At 38.6% G+C, this 17,907-nt stretch overlaps 1 protein-coding gene across 2 annotated transcripts; it reads right to left on the reverse strand.

The window, feature by feature from the left end:
* Nucleotides 1-769: 769 nt before the first annotated feature.
* Nucleotides 770-12,830, reverse strand: atp13a1 (ATPase 13A1). 2 transcript variants are annotated; one of them, XM_079457129.1, is made up of 25 exons: nucleotides 12,362-12,830; nucleotides 12,090-12,179; nucleotides 11,671-11,934; nucleotides 11,378-11,533; nucleotides 10,629-10,698; nucleotides 10,267-10,373; nucleotides 10,064-10,193; nucleotides 9,920-9,975; nucleotides 9,710-9,836; nucleotides 9,216-9,353; nucleotides 8,676-8,796; nucleotides 8,435-8,592; nucleotides 8,171-8,346; nucleotides 7,934-8,044; nucleotides 7,716-7,841; nucleotides 4,737-4,845; nucleotides 4,459-4,652; nucleotides 4,183-4,279; nucleotides 3,919-4,106; nucleotides 2,963-3,077; nucleotides 2,688-2,884; nucleotides 2,473-2,615; nucleotides 2,202-2,313; nucleotides 1,713-1,856; nucleotides 770-1,312 (listed from the first exon to the last, which is right to left on the reverse strand). In XM_079457129.1, the coding sequence occupies exons 1-25, from the start codon at nucleotides 12,680-12,682 to the stop codon at nucleotides 1,202-1,204; spliced, it is 3,561 nt and encodes a 1,186-aa protein (XP_079313255.1). In that variant the 5' UTR covers nucleotides 12,683-12,830; the 3' UTR covers nucleotides 770-1,201. The 2 variants fall into 2 exon arrangements, with proteins under 2 accessions (XP_079313255.1, XP_079313254.1); XM_079457128.1 differs by having other exon boundaries at nucleotides 4,459-4,655.
* Nucleotides 12,831-17,907: the final 5,077 nt, after the last annotated feature.

Here is a 17,907-nt window from a genome sequence, read left to right on the forward strand (position 1 = left end):
TTTAAGTTATTCCGCAGTCTACAAAAAAATACTTAATGAATATAGATAGAGTAGACAGATCGATAATCAGTAAATTCTATTAACAATATGTAAGAATACTGTGCATATAAATATTACTGTTAAAAGCAATTAGTGCAGACAGTTGTTGAAAAGGTTCTGTCCAGCTTTAACCAGACGTCCATGTAAATATGTTGTGAGACTGTGCTTTATATACTTTGAACTCTCTTCACGCACATACTGAGCTCATCGGTAGAGAGTAAGAGAAGACCATTCGTCTGAAAATGTGTGTATAGATGTAATTATATCTGCATTGTGTGTGCCAGTAAAGCTTTTGCTTTTACTGGATGCAGACTATTTTATGTATAGTCCCTCCACAGCTCTAAAAAGTGCGCATGCGCAGTAACGTTAATTTATGTTAATTGATACCATCTATCCCGTTTTTGGAACCATAACGTGTTGATGTTATTTGCAGTCTTATCTGAGATTTGTAAATCCTCAAGCGATCATTGTTAAATGGTTTAGCCAAAAATTAAATATTGATTTTACACACAGTCAACAATCAAGAATTCATAGAAAGCAATAAAGATAATAATGATCAGACCATTAACCTACTTCAAATACAGGCATCATAATGACTTATTACTTAAGCATTATAGCAGTACCACGGTACAGTGATGTAATCCCTTATGGTAGTTTGGCACTGAATGACTGCCACAATCCGGTACCATAGCTTCTATTTATGATACTGAGAAATAAAACAACACATCTACGAGATTTTTAGATCATTTATATGTTTTTCACAGATCTATCTTTTTAAAAAATGAAAACATAAAAGAAAAAAACAAACAAACACTGAGGTTCGTCTTCAGAACGCCCCTGCCTCAGCTGTGTGCTACAACAGCACAAAAACACGCTCTCACCTTCAATGCAATACTGTAGTTTTCTTGGCCTTTAGAGTTGAGGGGGTGTCGGCATGAAGATGTCAGTAGAAAAGAAAAGTCACTAAAGGATTAAGCCGGAGCAAAGACAGAGACAGTGAAGAAATGGAAACACTGGGGTGTGCTGTAGTAATGAATCACGCCCTTCGTTTTGCATCTGGCAGAGTTTGCCACCACCATTCAAGTACCAGTGTGCTGTAAAGCCTGTTCACAGTCTGGTCACTGGAGCAGCAGATGCTTTGGTGACTGTTGGCAATAACAGTTCATTTAGGCAACCTCAGGGTTCCTTTGCCCAGCAGGAACTGCAAAACTCTATCCACCAGTAGGGCGGCCACAAAGTCCAAAACTAGAACCTGGGCTATTATTAACTTAAACTGTAAAGAAAAATAAAATAAAAAACAGAAGAAATTAGATTCCTGTACACTTTTGAGCAGAGTCATTTACAAAAGGGTCACTTTGAATATTATAGAATTTATACTGCATTCAAGAAATAGATGAATGCATTTCACATTATAGTACCCTATTATATTATGTCCATTATACGCAGATAGCATACTTTTAGGTATGCATTTACAAATGCTCTTAGTTTCTTTTTTTGTACAATGCATTTATAAATGCTTTTTGTTTTTTAAATCCTACAATTTTATAATGTTGCCGGACGTCCTGAACTGACATACTGAAGTCTATGTACTTTTCCTATAATCATAGAAAGTACTTTAAAGTTCACAAACTGGGACTCATTTAAAGTGTGTGACGGTGCACTGAACTCAATACCTCAGTCGGAATGTCCACTAAGGCAAACTGTTCGTTGAATTCGGGCGATGACCCCGTCAGCAACCCGACTATAGCGAGTCCTGATATAGTGATGCTCCACAGCAGGGGCCGGTTCTCACTGAGAGACTCCATGAAGGGATGACCCTGACGAAAGCCATTTGGAAAAATAAGCGTTTTTAAAAGAAAAGTTCACCCAAAAATCACAAATTGATTAAATAACAAAAAAATCTCTTTCGCATAAAGTTTTTGTAGAAACTATCCCATGGCTTCGGAAGACTTGGAATATAGTGTATGAATAATATGCACCCCTTTTTGGAAATATACAGCCTAGTAATGTGTCTTTTGCGCAAAAGATAAAATATGTGGAACAACATGAAGGCGAGTAAGAAACAACATTTTCGGCCAAACTATTCCTTTAAATACAATTAACCTAGAAACAGGCACAGCTTTAAAACAATAAGAGTGATGCGGAAAATATACTACAAATACCTTATAGTTAATGGCAAATGTAGCCATCTGCATGGCCATGGACATTATGTATACAGTACTGTTTATGAGACTGGGCTCGAACTCTTTGTACAAGTCTACAAACCGTTCCGCCCTGCAGGAGAAAAGAGAGAGAGAGAACATGACTTGCAAATGTTATCAAAATAAAAACAAATCCGAGCAGTGATCTCACACGCAAGACATGTTAAGCACGTCCTACCTATGAAACAAAAGACTGGACGCAAGTGTCAAGTGCTAAAAAATCTATTCATACCTGGGTGGGCTTCTGCTCTGTGCCCCTTTATAGAGATACACCAGACTGCAGAAGTGAACTGCAAACTGCAGCAGCACCGTCAGGACAGTGTACAGGTTGAAGATGTTAGCTAAAGGCCGCTCTTTAGACAAGGTCTTCAAAGGCTGAGGAACAAAAACAGCAGTTTATCACATGTTCGACCAGATACAGATTTATACAATCATCTCCCATCTCACCTTTGACCTGGAGATAAACAGAAAGCAGCCGGCCAGCAGCAGGCCCTGTAGTGTGGCCTGGAAATCGCTGAATTTCACCCCCTCCAGATAGAGGACTGACTGACTGTACGCGAGGACCAGAGCGTTCAGCGCCAGGATCTTAAACATCTGCAGGGTGGTCACCAGTGTGCAGCGACCCTGTTTTATCACGTGACAGACTGAAAACAGACGGTACGGGTTTAGATGGATTCAATGTCATCGGCAAATAGAGTCAGAGAGTGACGTGTTGAACTTACTGCACTGTATGGAGGACAGCTTAGAAGTAAAGGGAGCAGCGATGGAGGCGTCGCCCAGCTTGACCACTTGAATCTGATCTTCCTCCAATTCTCGTAGGACCTGACTGATCCGTTCCTACAACACGACAGATGAATAAAGTAAAAGACACATGTTTGTTCGATACATAGATATCAGCCTTGAAAGGTTGAAGTAAATGTTAAATGAAAAGAATAAAGGAATAGTTCTTCCAAAAATATAAATTCTCTAAAAATGTACTCTCTCTTAGGCTGTGTTCACACCAAACGCGAACTATCGTGTTTCATCCTCTTTATTCCTCGCGGGAAAAGTTTGTTATTTTCGTGTGAGTGATGCAAAAACAATCACGCGGCAGTCTTCACGGGTCTGGACCCGTCAAACAGTATAGGTGTCAATAAGCTCTTCATGCCAAATTCTCGCTCGAGTTCAAATGTTTTAAATGGCACAGATTGCACAACTCGCGTCATTCGTATCACCTACTCCGTGTTTGCGTCTGTTCGCATCTTTACATTGACTTTGTATCTAATTTACTCGTGCAAAAGGCTTAATTCGCGTTTGGTGTGAAGACAGCATTGTGCTATCCCAGATGTATGACTTTCTTTCTTTAGTTGAACACAAATCATTTTATATTTAAAAGCAAACCAAATCAATCCGGTGGGTCGATGTCTTATGATACGGTTGTGAGCGAAAACAATTACTATTTTTAGATTATTTAGCAAAACTGAATATGAACAACACAAAACGGAGCTAAATTTAAATACACACAATCATAACTTCAAATCTCATTGGTTCATTCATGTCTCTTGACAAAACATCACATGACCAAAGAAGACGGTCAGTTAAAATGGCAGTATTTATATAGAGTATATTTTTATTTGACTGAAGACTATTTTCTCTTTTGGGTGAACTATCCTTTAAAAAAAGGTCTGAATGAAACCACCTTTTGTGCAGCGAGCTGTTCCTCCCTCTGTGCTATCAATCTGTGTCTGGCTCCACGTGAACCGAGTTTCATCCCTGTACTCGTGACCGGAGGAGCCGGTCTGGGATCTACAGAGGAACCCTCTTTGTCTTTATTTCTCTTCTTCTTCTCTGGTATCCGCTCTGGGGCGTTGGCCAACAGCGCCACTCCTGATAAACACAAACCCTACATCATGATCCGAGTACACAGATTGTTTTCACAGTACTGATATAAGTCATGTCTTACCTATGTGGGCATGTTTGAGCGCACCCACATCATTCGTTCCGTCTCCACACATCAACGTCACAAAACCAAGTCCCTTTAGACTAGTTATGACGAATTCCTGCAGACAGGAGCATCAACATGGTTAAACGGGCTCACAACAAGCTTCATGCTACGATGAATCCCAGTCATGAAGTTTCTTAGCCGATATATTAATTGATAAATTAAAAATAAAGTACTTCTAAAGGTCTGCACAGAAAACCTCAGCAATGCATTCTTAAATTGAGAAGCGAAACTAACCTTTTGTTTGGGGCTTACACGAGCAAAGACTCGCACATGAGGAAGCAGGCCGTTCAGCAAACGGGGGTCGTAGGTCAACCTGGTGAGCCCTTCACCCGTTACACAGAGGTCATATCGCCTGATCAAGTCCGAGACTGATGAATGAGGTAGAGGAAGGTGCACACTGCCGTCTATAGATTCCCAATGCCAATCGTCTGCTGAACACATGGTGTTAAGGAGTCAGAGCGGTTTTAGTTACATTATTTCAGCAGACAGATTTCGTAAGATGTGTCACTCACCTTGACCGGGACCCTGCTGTAGTACGAGCGTGTGCTCTTTTTGGATGAAATGCAGCTCTCTCGCCACATGACAAGCAGTTAAAGGGTTGTCACCTGTTATCATTACAACCTGCGGACAAAGACAGATGTTAATTCTCCCTTATGAGAAACACAAGAAGCCCAATCAATGGAAAACACAAAATACAGTATACAACTCGTTTTAAGCCACAAATATGTATTAAATACCAAAATGTTGAATATGCTAGCAGAGGACTATGAGCCAGATCCCAGATAGTTATTCTACATATGACATTTGACGGCCGTGGCCTGGCGGTGGGCTTTTATATAAATGTAAAGTGATAGTTCACCCAAAAAAGAAAACTTCGTCATCATTTACTCAACCTTTTGTCATTTCAAACCTGTATAACTTTATTTCTTTCGCAAAACATGAAAGAAGACATTTTGAAGAAAGTTGGTAACCTAACAGCACTGACACCCATTCACTTCTATTGTATGGGCAGAAAACCAATGTAAGTGATTGGGGGCCGGTTAACAACATTCTTCAAAATATCTTCATTTGTGTTCTGCAGAAGAAAGTTATACATGTTTGAAATGACAAGGACAGAAAATTTTGACAGATTATTGATTTTATTCCATTAAAAATATAGTAATATATAGAATATATAGAAGTTTACAACCAATACACACTCTGATGTCATATTATAAATACAATATTTATACATATCATAATGATTACCAGAATACAACTTGCTAATTTTGAGGAAAGCGGCATGAATAAATACTTTAGTATACTATAGTATTTACTATTGTAAACTGTAGTATATTTGTTGTGCATTACAGTTATTATACTATAGTACACTATATGCTAAATGACTATAATTTCTAATGTATACATAGCAATATACTAAATAAGTAACTTTAAAAAGTAATAAAGGAACAAAAAATTTACTACATTTACTCTTATATAGAGTATATAGAGTATATAGAGGCTGTAATTTGTGTCAAAGGTGCTTCAACAAAGTATTGAGCAAAGGCTGTGAATACATGTGTACATGTGCTTGTTTTCGTTTTTTTATTTTTAATAAATTTGCAAAGATTTCAAAAAAACTTCTTTCACATTGTCATTGTTTGTAGAATTTTGAGAAAAATAATGAATTTAATCCATTTTGGAAAAAGGCTGCAACATGACAAAATGTGGAAAAAGTGAAGTGCTGTGAATACTTTCCGAATGCACTGTATATCTTTCTGTATTCTATAATAATATGAATTATTTCACTACTAAAACAAGATGCAATATTTGGGCCTGGGGGCTTTTGGTATGTTTTTGGGAGGTTATCCCTTTGGTGTTTGTAAAGCTCAGACCTATTATATATTGGAATTTAACAGTTTTTTAAGTATTTATTTGTAACCACAGGTAGTAAAAATGTGGACATACTTGACATGAAGACTTAAATGACTTTGATTTAATGCTTTTATGAGTTTCAGAGAGACACATAACTATGCCACTGGCCAGAATGCTCTGACATCCTTCAATTATTTTCTAAATGAATGCAGAAGACAGTAATATACTTACAGTATTTATACATATAGTGGGGGAAATAATAATTTGATCCTCTACTTTTTTTGCATACAAAGAAATGAAGGGTCTATCATTTGTATGAAAGGTTTATTTTAAATGATAGAAACCGAATATCAACCAAAAGATCTGGGGAAAATGTATATATATGTATTATAAATTAATTTGCATGACATTCAGTGAAATAAGTATTTGATCCGCTACCAACCAGCAAGAATTCTGGCTCCACAGATTAGTCCTGTCACTTTAAGAAAGTATTCCTAAATCAGCTTGTTATGTACCTGCCAACATAATCTGTATCTTCCATTTCAACCTCTCCACCACCATGGTCAAGACCAAATAGGTTTCAAAGGATGTCAGGGACAAGATTGTAAGACCTGCACAAACCTTGAATAGGCTACAGGCAGAGGCTTGGTGAGAAGGAGACAACTGTTGGTGCCATTATTTGGAAATAGAAGAAATACAAAACAACTATCAATAGTCCTTGTTCTGGAGCTCCCTGCAAGATTTCCCCAAAGGGGTAAAGATGATCATGAGAAAGGTTAAATATCAGCCCAGAACTACACGGAAGAAGCTTGTTAATGATTTCAAGACAGTTGGGACCACAGTTAGCAAGCAAACCATTGGTAACACGGTATGCCACAATAGATTGAAATCCTGAAGCACCAGGACCCTGCCACGCCTGGCTTGTCTGAAGCTTGACAATGAACATCAAAATGTTTCAGAAAAGGCTTTGGAGAAAGTGCTGTGGTCAAACGGGAAGAAAAATGACTCCCGATTTTGAAGGGAGAGAAATGCTGACTATGACCCCAAGAACACCATCCCTGAAGAGAAGCACAGTGTTGGAAAGATTATGCTTTAGGGCTTTTTCTCTGCTCGGCTACTGTAAAATATTGGGCAAGATCCTCCTCCATTTAACTAGATCACTGAAGATGGGTCGTGGATGTGCCTTTAACATGACAAAGACCTAAAGCATATTGCCAGGCAACCAAAGAGTGGCTTAAGGAGAAACATATTAAATGTCAAGTCAGTCTCTAGACCCTAGTCCTATAGAAGATCTGTGAAGGAGGCTAAAACTCCAATTTGCTGGGCGACGGCCAAGAAACCTTAAAGATTTACAGAGGAGTGGACTCAAATGTATCCTGACACATGTGCAAACCTGATGACCACCTATCAGAAATGTCTGACCTCTGTGCTTGCCAACAAGGGTTTCTCCAGCAAGTACAACGTTATGTTTTGCTCTGGGATCAAATAGTTATTTCACAGACTGAAATGCAAATCAGTCTTTAACCTTTATATAAGTTTTCTTCCCTATAGACCCTTCATTTCTTTGTAAGCAGGCAAACTCATCCGGGGATCAAAACATTATTTGCCTACCTGTATTATAGAGTTAATGTACGTACATGGTGTGAGGCCTCTTGTATCTCTCTGATAACAGATTTGCTGTCGTTCTTGAGTGGGCAGGAGACCACCATGAATCCTGCAAACCGCAGGTGACACTCCAGCATATCACGGGTCACTTCTCTCACCTGCGCAGACACAGATAGAGTGATCTCAACCTTCAATAAACCTCAGGTCTTGTGTTTTTAATATTTAGAAACAGTCATTCACTGATCTGTACCTGCTGATGGTTCAGATAGCCTATCTCTTTGTATCCCAACGCGAGAACTCTCGCTCCCTCTCGTGACATCTCTCTGTGCACCTCATCGTAACTGTCCGGACGCTCTGAGAACTAAAACACAATGTTTGTAAATACACAGTATAAGTATAGAGAACTATATCAGCTCAACAAGAGCCAAAATCGGTCGCCCACACTGTATTGAGAAACCAAACAAGAATAAGAGATTAAAATGCTCACCATGTCCCTCAGCGTCTCCGGAGCTCCTTTAACAGCGGAGATATAGCAGAGCTCGGTGGAGCCCAGACGCTCGAACGACGCCAACACAGACATCCTCTTCAGAGCGCTGGCGAAATGAAACCTCTGATGAATCTTCAGGCCTGGAGTCTTTATACTGCGAGGAAACACCTTCTCATCTAAGCAGAAGGACAAAACCATCGAAGTCCAAAAATGACAATCATTTCTACATGGATTTGTAGTAAACCTGTAAAGATGAATCTAGACCTTTAGTGAGTGTCCAGTCTGCTGCAGTCAGCATAGCCTTCTCCAGCGGGTCACCCACCAGCTGTCCATCATCCAGCGTGACCAGAGAATGACACGTGGCCACCACCCTGTGCGTCTCCACCGGGATCTCTGACACTGGTGTTAATTCCTTACCTTCTCTAAAGGTTGGGAAAGACCAGAGTGAATTAGAATTACGCAGATACCTTTCTTTTCACACTACGGTAAAGAATAAAGAGCATACCTGAGCCCTGCTACACCTCGAACTACCAAGCTTTCACTTGTTAGTGTTCCAGTTTTGTCAAAGCAGCAAATCTCCACCTTCCCTGCGAAGGGGATCCTGAAAGGTTCAGTGCAAAACACGTCTGGAGGAGAAGAAATGGGAGAGGAAGCGTGAGAAGGAAAACAATAAGATGATGGTAGGGATGTGACGATTCGAAAATCGAGGATAATATGTGCCGATTCACGTCGGATGAGATGGTAAATTAATCGCAATAAATGTTTTGAACAGCAGGTGTTTACTGCAAACTTGGAAGACCAGGATATGTTGATATTTCTTAAAGAAAATCCAAGTTGGGAAAAACACAAAGTCTGTTTGCAATTTGGCTTTGTTATTTGACATTAAAGATTTTTTATTTTACAGAAAGTGTGCAGCATTTGAGAAGCAATAAAAGGGCTTTGTAAAGTATTGTGAGATCAGTGAATCGCATTGCATTGTGAGCCGAGGGAAATTTTACATCTCTAGTCTTTAGATAATACAAATATGTTTTTATTGTGGACTCACAGAGTTTGGCCAGAGCTATGAGAGATGTGTTAACAGCCAATGAGAGCTCTATGGGTAATTCAGGTGGCACAACTGAGGTGAGGATAAGAGTACACTCCAGAAACAACTTATATTTGTTCCTGCTCAGGTCCTTTGTGCCTGAAACAGAGAGAGAGAGAGAAATATGAGTCTGCATATCCTGCTTGAAGGTCATATATATATATTATTTTATTTTAATGTGCATATTTATTTAACAGTTTAAAAATATTATATTTTACATTGACATTCTGTCAATTTAAAATCCAACTTAAAGTTTTGAATCAAATAAACAAATAAATATTTAGGATTTAATTTTTGAATAAACAAACATTCAAGGTTCTGCCCTGTATGAAGGATAAACAAATTTATAAACTGTAATAATATAGGATAACAATATAAAATGATAATAAAACAAAACAACAATAAAATGTAAGAAAATCTGTGCAAGAAAAGAAATGCACAACATAAGCACTCACCCTCCACCCAAACATACAAAGCAGCAGCAATGGCAAAAACCAACAGGAAGAGGATAAATATAAACGTCTCGAGGTTGTTTGCCGTCACCCGCTTCACACCGAACAGAATCGTTCGCAGCAATTTTCCCTGAACAGAAAACATCAACAAGGTCAGACATTTTTGAGGTAGAAAACATAGCTCAAATAAAGGCACTGTATCAATTGCCTCACCTGCGAAGTGTAAAATCCAGTCCGTAAAACATAAGCTACACAACCGTTGTCTACAGCTGTGGAGAGAGACATTTGTGCTATTTTATTCAATTCATATTAAACCAGAGGTGGCTCTCTGAAATCTGTGTGTCTGTGTGTACTGACGTTTAAGGCCTGTACTAGCTCGCAGAGGTGGGCTGTGCTGAACCACTTTGGTTCCACCCGAGATAATGTGCAGACGGGAATCAACCTGCAGGTCCAGAATCCTCTCAGGGTCCAGGTCCTCCACAGGCTCCTACAGACATGACACAGTTACACAGTGTCCAGATGTTGTAGAGATCTGGTGGTGATGATGCGTGTGGACTCACCTTCATCTGAGGAACTGACTCTCCTGTGAGCATGGCCTCATCCACGATACACCTGCCTCTCAGCAGCAGAACATCACAGGGAACCAGGTTATCCTGAGGAGAACGCCCTATGAAAGAAACGCTGCACAATGAAATCCTTTTCAACATTGGAAAACTTAAAGAAGAAAGAAAGATACAGTTCCTCTAACTACAATATGGGCCAAATGTTCATGTGTTCTGATTAACTTTGCAGCAGAAAGGTTTAACATCACACCACTTGAAGTCAGACCTCCAACATAATGCAGAAACGAGAACTCGAAATATGAAACGCAAGTGTATCATGTCACAAAAATGGTTTCTGTGACATAATGTATAAAACTCACCAATCGAGACGATGTCTCCAGGGACCAGTTCGTCACTAGAAACAGGCCTCCATTTTCTGTTCCGATAGATCTGTTACAAATAAACAAATCTTCCATGAATCACTTCATTCTCCATATGTAATATTAGTTAAAAGTTAATCATATTTATAGGAATTGTTCACTTTCACATATATTTTCATGATAATTTACTCTTTACCCAGATGTTTATGTATATTTTTTTCTTTAGTCAAAAAGAAATTAAGGTTTTGGAGAAAAACATTTCAGGATTATTCTCCATATAGTGGACTTTAATGGACTCCAAGCGGTTAAAGGTCAAAATTACAGTTTCAAAGGGCTTTAAACGATTCCAGACAATGAATAAGGGTCTAATATAGCGAAACTGTAATTTCGACCGTCAACCGTTTGGAGTCCATTGAAGTCCACTATATGGAGAATAATCCTGGAATAAACATCTGGGTGAGTAAATTATCATGAAAATGTATGTTGAAAGTGAACAATTCCTTTAATAGTTGTTGCTGTAGAGTTTTATAAACTAAAGCATATAACTATTAGATGTTAAAAAAATAAATGTTCTCCAATAGCTCATTCATGAGGAACCTTTAATATCAATAGAAGTTTCTGTAGCGAGAAGGATGCTTTTTTGCAGCGAAAACCTTCAGTTGTGACTTTTTTAGGTGTATTTTTATGAACGCAACCAAAAACCTATTTCTGGAAGTGAAAGGAAGCTTTCTGTAATTCATGACAATGACCTGGATCATGTAAGGTTTGTTTCCCATCCTGCGTATCTCTGACATATTCCTCATCTGCTGCTGCACCAGAGACGCTTCAAACGCCACCAACATGAAGAGTGTAAAAACACTGTAATACCAGTATTCATCCAAACACCAAAGACCCACACAAAACACCTGCAAGGGCACACAGAATACACTGTAATTCAAACAAAAGTGATCTTCTATCAAAAAACAGACAGGAGAGAACATGCATTGATGACACCAAGAGTAAAACATTTCAGCAAATCTTTGCTCATCCTCCACACGCATACCTGGAAGACGAAAAAGGGGGCTGTGGCTCTCTCTCTGAAGAGCTCCAGAAAGTCCGGCACCATCATCTCCGCGCGGTTTGTTCCATAACACTTCTCCGCGGCCCGCAACTGAGACTCCTCCTGGTAGCCTTTCCAGTTCTGGAAGTAACTCATGGGGTGGTTGATAGGAAACGCCACCGGCAGAAAGCATCTCTTTTCCTTGCTGTCAAACACGTAGCGTATCTTTTGAAACTCGAAACACAGAATTTCTTCCCCGTCCTCATCCTGTTAAAAAATATGAGACATTTGGATATTCATCTGTTATCACATATAATCAAGACGACACACCTTTTGACAAAGGAGTCGTTGCTTTCTTGCATTGTTTGTGATTTTCTTTAACCACTGTTTACATCGTGAACCATCAAGAATAAAGGTCTCACCTTATCCCTCAGCAGAGGCACTAATTCGGCAGAGCCGTTGTTTGGCGTCGGTATGACTTTCGCAAAAGTAGCTTTGCCCGGATCCGACTCCTGTTCAAAACAGAAGAGTATAATTCTCATGACATTCTGCATAACAGCTGTGAATCTGGGATGTCCCAGACATACGACAGACCCACTTATCCAGAGCAATAGAATAAATCAATATCGTTTATAATGTTACTACTTCAATTCATTGTGTTACCCCCAAAAATCACACTCATGTTCTTCCTTACCTTGGAACAGGTGAGCCAGCAGTGCGCGTGCACGGACCAGTAGCCTGAAAGCACTGTCAGGACGTGCGCGATCCCGATAGCGGCGAACGCCAGCAGGCCGGCCTCGACGTACTCGGAAGCGCCGTAAACTCCAAACCACATATAGAAACAGCCCGGGTAGAGGAGCAGGAAGGGAAACACCGTACCGTGCAGTGCGAGTGTCCGGCGGCTGTGTAGTGAGACCGATCGCACCAGGTCATCGCTGTGCGCTCGCGTCTGCGCGTTCCCCGGCCCGTTAACGCCGTCTGCTGCCATATTTCCCTCTTTTTTGGAATCGTCCATTCTGCAGTGAGCCTTCCTCCGGCGACCCCCCTACTCTCCACCTCCTCCTAACAGGCGCAGGTGGTATAAAGGCAGCTTCGCACCGTCCTGTCGTCAGCGCACTGTACAGAATTCTGAAAATTTCAGACACGAAGGACAGCTTCCGCGTACGACAGTGACGCAACTTCCGGTACACATCATGGCACAAACGCTTATATTTTTTATTACTGTACATGATATTGGTTTTACACGACGTATGACATACTGTACATTATATGTTTATACGGCTCGTTCCTTATAAATTAATTTATTTAACCGGTATGTATGCCCACTTGTATTTATCGGTTACTTCTTTATATACAAAAATACAGTTTGTTTTTACCTGGCACAAAAATACTGATATTCATAAAGTTTGTTTTCAACTTTTCCTTTTATTTAGATGTATAGATGATTTATTTCGCTGTTAGAAATGCACATTTTTGTATATTTTTATTATTTATTTGTCAGGGACGTCGTACAAAATACATAAATCTTGCGAAAATATGTTTTGCACCAGAGTTAGCAAAAGCTATTTTCCATCTGCTGTCCCCGGGCAGGTGCGCACATTATTCTTTGCGCAGTATGGAAGCCCCGCCTGTTTTCTCATGGTGTCGTGTAATAACCAATAAGATTAGCGTTGGTGGACATTCTGACCAATCCCGTCCGCGGGAATGCGGAAGCTCTCTTTTGCCAATGTGCTCGATCTACAACAGAGTGTAACCTTCGCGAGAAGCGCGTGTAAACACAGCCGTTCAACATGTAAGTTGTGCTGTGCGTTAACAGCTGTATGTTATGTTATCTTTGTTTTGTAGTAACACAGCGACGGCATTAATGTTATTGTTTGATAACAATCCTTGTTTAAATATAGGCTAGTCGAAATGAACACGAGAAGTGAGCTATGCGTTGTGAATAAATGACACTGAACTTCATTTGGTGAAATCTTTGTTCACAATTTTCCTTCCTCGAACTTCTGCCTGCAATGACATAGACAGTATGGTTATTAAAACGTCAAGCGTGTTTTTACATATAACAGGCAGGCGGCAATGGACATCACAACCAAATACTGTCAAAAGGAGCTGGATGAATACGCATCATGTGTCGCCTCCAATCCAGCATCATGGCAACATAAGTGTCAAGACTCGAAGCTGAAGGTTGCACAGTGTACTTCATCACAGTATGTTTATTTCCATAGGTTTAATTCAGTTTTACTCATATGTTAAATATTAAAATGATTTGTATTTGAATTCCTCCTCTTTTTCTTGCTTCTCAATGCAGTCCAGTGATAAGAAAGATACGAACAGATTGTGCTGATCGGTTTTCATTGTTCGAACGTTGTCTGCTAGACAACCAGAGCTCTGCTGAAACATGCCAGCCTCACATCGCCCGTTTCTTGGCCTGCGCGGAGACCGTGGACATTTCAGGACTAGGTGAGCAGTGAAGTCAGTGTGGTTCTTGAATTATGTTTTAAATACGGCTTAAAACTACAGGAATAAACAAGCACGACAGCTTGAATTCTAACAAAGATATATGAATTTACGACTGTGAATGCAAGCACGATTTAAAAGATTTATAAATGTTTTTTTTTCAACAGAAAACAGTGCGCCTCAGCCCACGTAGATGCCTGCCTTTTGTCACGGTTTCATCTAATGAAGACAAAACACAGGTGTTTTTATACTTTAATACAGGAGGGAAATGGGTTATGGAAATGTTTATTATTTTTGAAGAATTGCAACACAGAGAAACAACGACAAACAGACCTCAATAACTTGCACACTTTCTTTCAAGCTTTGTGAAGTTTTCTTTTTAAGTTTTACAGCTATCTATGAATTAAATCATTTTTACAAACTTGCCATGAAGATGGGATAAAATGTGTTTTGCTATTTTTAGCTGTGTTCCTCCATCTGTCCTTCCGAAGATCTTTTCCTGTTACAACTATAGAACAGGATTTTATGTCACTTTCGAATATGTTTTATGTCACTGAAAGTAAAAATCAAGACTTCAGAGAATTTATCCTTGTGATTATTATGGGTTCGTTGTTTTCAATAAAATATTGTTCATGATATTCCATGAAATGTAAAAAACTGGGAACGTGCTATTTTAGAATAAGAGCGTTCTACCAGCGCACTGATAATATAATTTATGTTATATTTCATATTTTTGGATGAGGAAAAAAAACAATCTTTACATAATCTAAATAATAGGAATATTTAAAATCATAATTTTCCCTAAGATAATTTACAAAAACATAAAACAAATTATACATTTACATTTATTCATTTGGGTGAAGCTTTTATCCAAAGCGACTTACAAGTAGGAGAGCATATACCAGAGCACTGATAAAATCATTTATGTTATAATTGTCATTTTTGGATGAGGAGACAATTTTTTTACATAATCTAAATAATATGAATATATTTAAAATCATAATTGTCCTTAAGATTATTGATAAAAACATTAAATAAATTATATATTTACATATAAACATTTTGTCAACACACTAAACAGTACTGTTAGTAAGGCCATGCTACCAGGAGGATCAAAGCTGGAATAAGCAAAGGAGAGAATGAACAACAAGATTTGTTTTTCAAGACATAGACAGTTATGGGTTCGTCAAATATATGTATTATTTTGTAAACATTTTTATGATTGACAAATTTGCTTCGTAGGTCATTTTTAAAACCGTGTGTTAAAGGGATAGTTCAATCAAGAATTAATAAAAAAAATGATATACCTCATGTCAATCCACACCTGTTTGATTTTCTTTCTTCTGCAGAACACAAAAGAGATTTTGAAGAATGCTGGTAGCCAAACAACATTGACCCCCATTTTATGGACGCAAAACCACTGAGACATTTCTCAAAATACATTCTTTTGTGATCTACGGCATAAAGAGCCATATACAGATTTTTGAACCTATTTTTAATGACCATGTAATGTGTAATTATCTATTAGATGTGTCATAATAGTTTTATCTATTCATTTTGATTGATGGACAACATAAACACTTACAAGATTGAACAAAACATTTGATTCCCATCAGCGTTGGAATGTTAAGTATTTTTCTCTTTAAACATCACCTTCTTACCTTGGCGTCACTGTATAATATTAAACCAAAGAATGCAGGCGTGCAATATCTCCCCCTCACATGTGTGCCGGTTCCCTGGGTCCGGGAACAAAAGACTGTGTAGGGAGGCATTAGATTAAAATTTCTTTGACCGCCGGTAAAACGAGAGGGAGGACACAGAGGGAGGTTCGAGCCTTTGACCACCGAGCATAACAGATCTTTCATTTGTTTCATTTATCAAAAGTAGAGAACTGTCCGAATAGAAATCTATGAGAATAAATATAATTCTATTACCAGAGTAAGGAGCATATACCCATCAGAGTAGTACGTGTGAGCCACAAATCAAATAGTCAGGTTTGTGTCAATGTTTTCAATGACGAGTTATATTGGAAAACCGAAAACAACACACACTAAAACACATTCACTGAGAGGTAAACGAAAGATAACAGTGTGCTGTGAGATGTATCGTTCATCTATCCATCCACAGCTGTCATCAATGCAGTCCTTTTGAGAAATATCACCACACTCTACTATGAAATAATCCGGTATCACAAAATAGTTCATGAATACTCGAGTAGTCAGCTGCACACGTGATTAAACAGCATGTCATGTCCAGTGTACTTAAAACAACCACATTTCAGTTCGTGAGAATAACCATCAAGCGTCCGATTCTACGCGTGCTGTACATTGTTTGGTATCTTCAGTATAAATAATACATATCACATATACATTTTGTCATGCTGCAACATAAATATTCCAATGCCGGCGTTCTGCCCAAAAAATATAGTCAACAATAACCGTAAGTAAAAAGAGTGAATGTCAGTAACTACACGTATAACAATAGTGGTCATTGCAACAACAGTCATGTGACACATTTAGTATAATACAATAAAGCACAATAAGCAACACTTGTCACGTCCTCTGTAACATTTAAGCCGTATGGTTAACACTTTGTGCTATTTCCTTGCCAATAGGCTACTAAAGAGATAACATTATCAACCCTGTTGACGGTATAAGGCTTAGTAACCCTGTAACATCAGTAACCCTGATTATTTCTTCACCTCAGACCTCTTCATTCTGTTTAAAATATAAGAGCAAAACCGATGTCCTATATTATACCTGATACCTAACTATCTAAAACATCTTTAGAGTTTATATCATTCAACTTAAAGCGACACTGCTGTAAAAAATACAAGGCCTTGTTGATTTTAATATTAAAATTCATGTTTTATCAGAGGACAAATATGCAAAAATGATTTTCACTTTACCCTGTGTCCACTTAGTATACAGTTTGATATATTTCAGATCTACCTGAGATCTAATTCAATTAATTTGTTATTCTCAATTCAACTAGATCGATCTCATTTGTTAAATTTCTTTGAGTTTTTCATGTTATTGGGTGGGATGTCTTGTGTTGTGCTGTTGCCTTGAGTTACTGGGGTATGTGTTGCTGTGTGCTATGAACCGTTCACTCTAAAAAGAAAAGTGCTGGGCTGTTTCAACACATGGTTGGGTCAGAACTGGACATTTTCTAGGTTCATTGAAAAGCAACCTAAGTTGGTTTGTTCATATTTACCCAACCGTGGGTGGAAACAACCCAGTAAACCAAGACAACACATTTTACTGTTTACTCTGCCTTATATTTGTTTATTGAGTGATGTATATTTCTTTTTATATGACATATTTTTTCTATTGTATTTCACTTGGCTGATGCACAGTCAGGGTGACGTCTAAAATGAACGCTTCAAATATACTAGATGGAAAAATGCCAATAGATAAACATCATATCTGTGACTTAAAGGAACAGTTCACCCAAAAAATGAAAGTTCTGATATCGTATACTCACTTTCATGTCATTCAAAATCTGTGTGACATTCTTTTGAAGAACACAAAAGAAGATATTTCGAAGATCCAAATAACGTGGGACCCCGTTGATTTCCATTGTATGGACACAAAACCACAGAGATATTTCTCCCAAAATATCTCCGTTTTTGTTCCGCAGAAAAAAAGAGTGACAAGCACGTTTAGAATGACACGAGGGTGAATAAAGTAAATTTTTTGGGGGTGAACTGTCTCTTTAATGCATAACATTCTTCATTCACACCATCAGACGCAGGTGTTTGTTTCATTGAATGAATAAGGT

This window comes from Barbatula barbatula (genome assembly GCF_947034865.1).
Source record: "Barbatula barbatula genome assembly, chromosome: 5".
NCBI classification, from domain to species: Eukaryota; Metazoa; Chordata; class Actinopteri; order Cypriniformes; family Nemacheilidae; genus Barbatula; species Barbatula barbatula.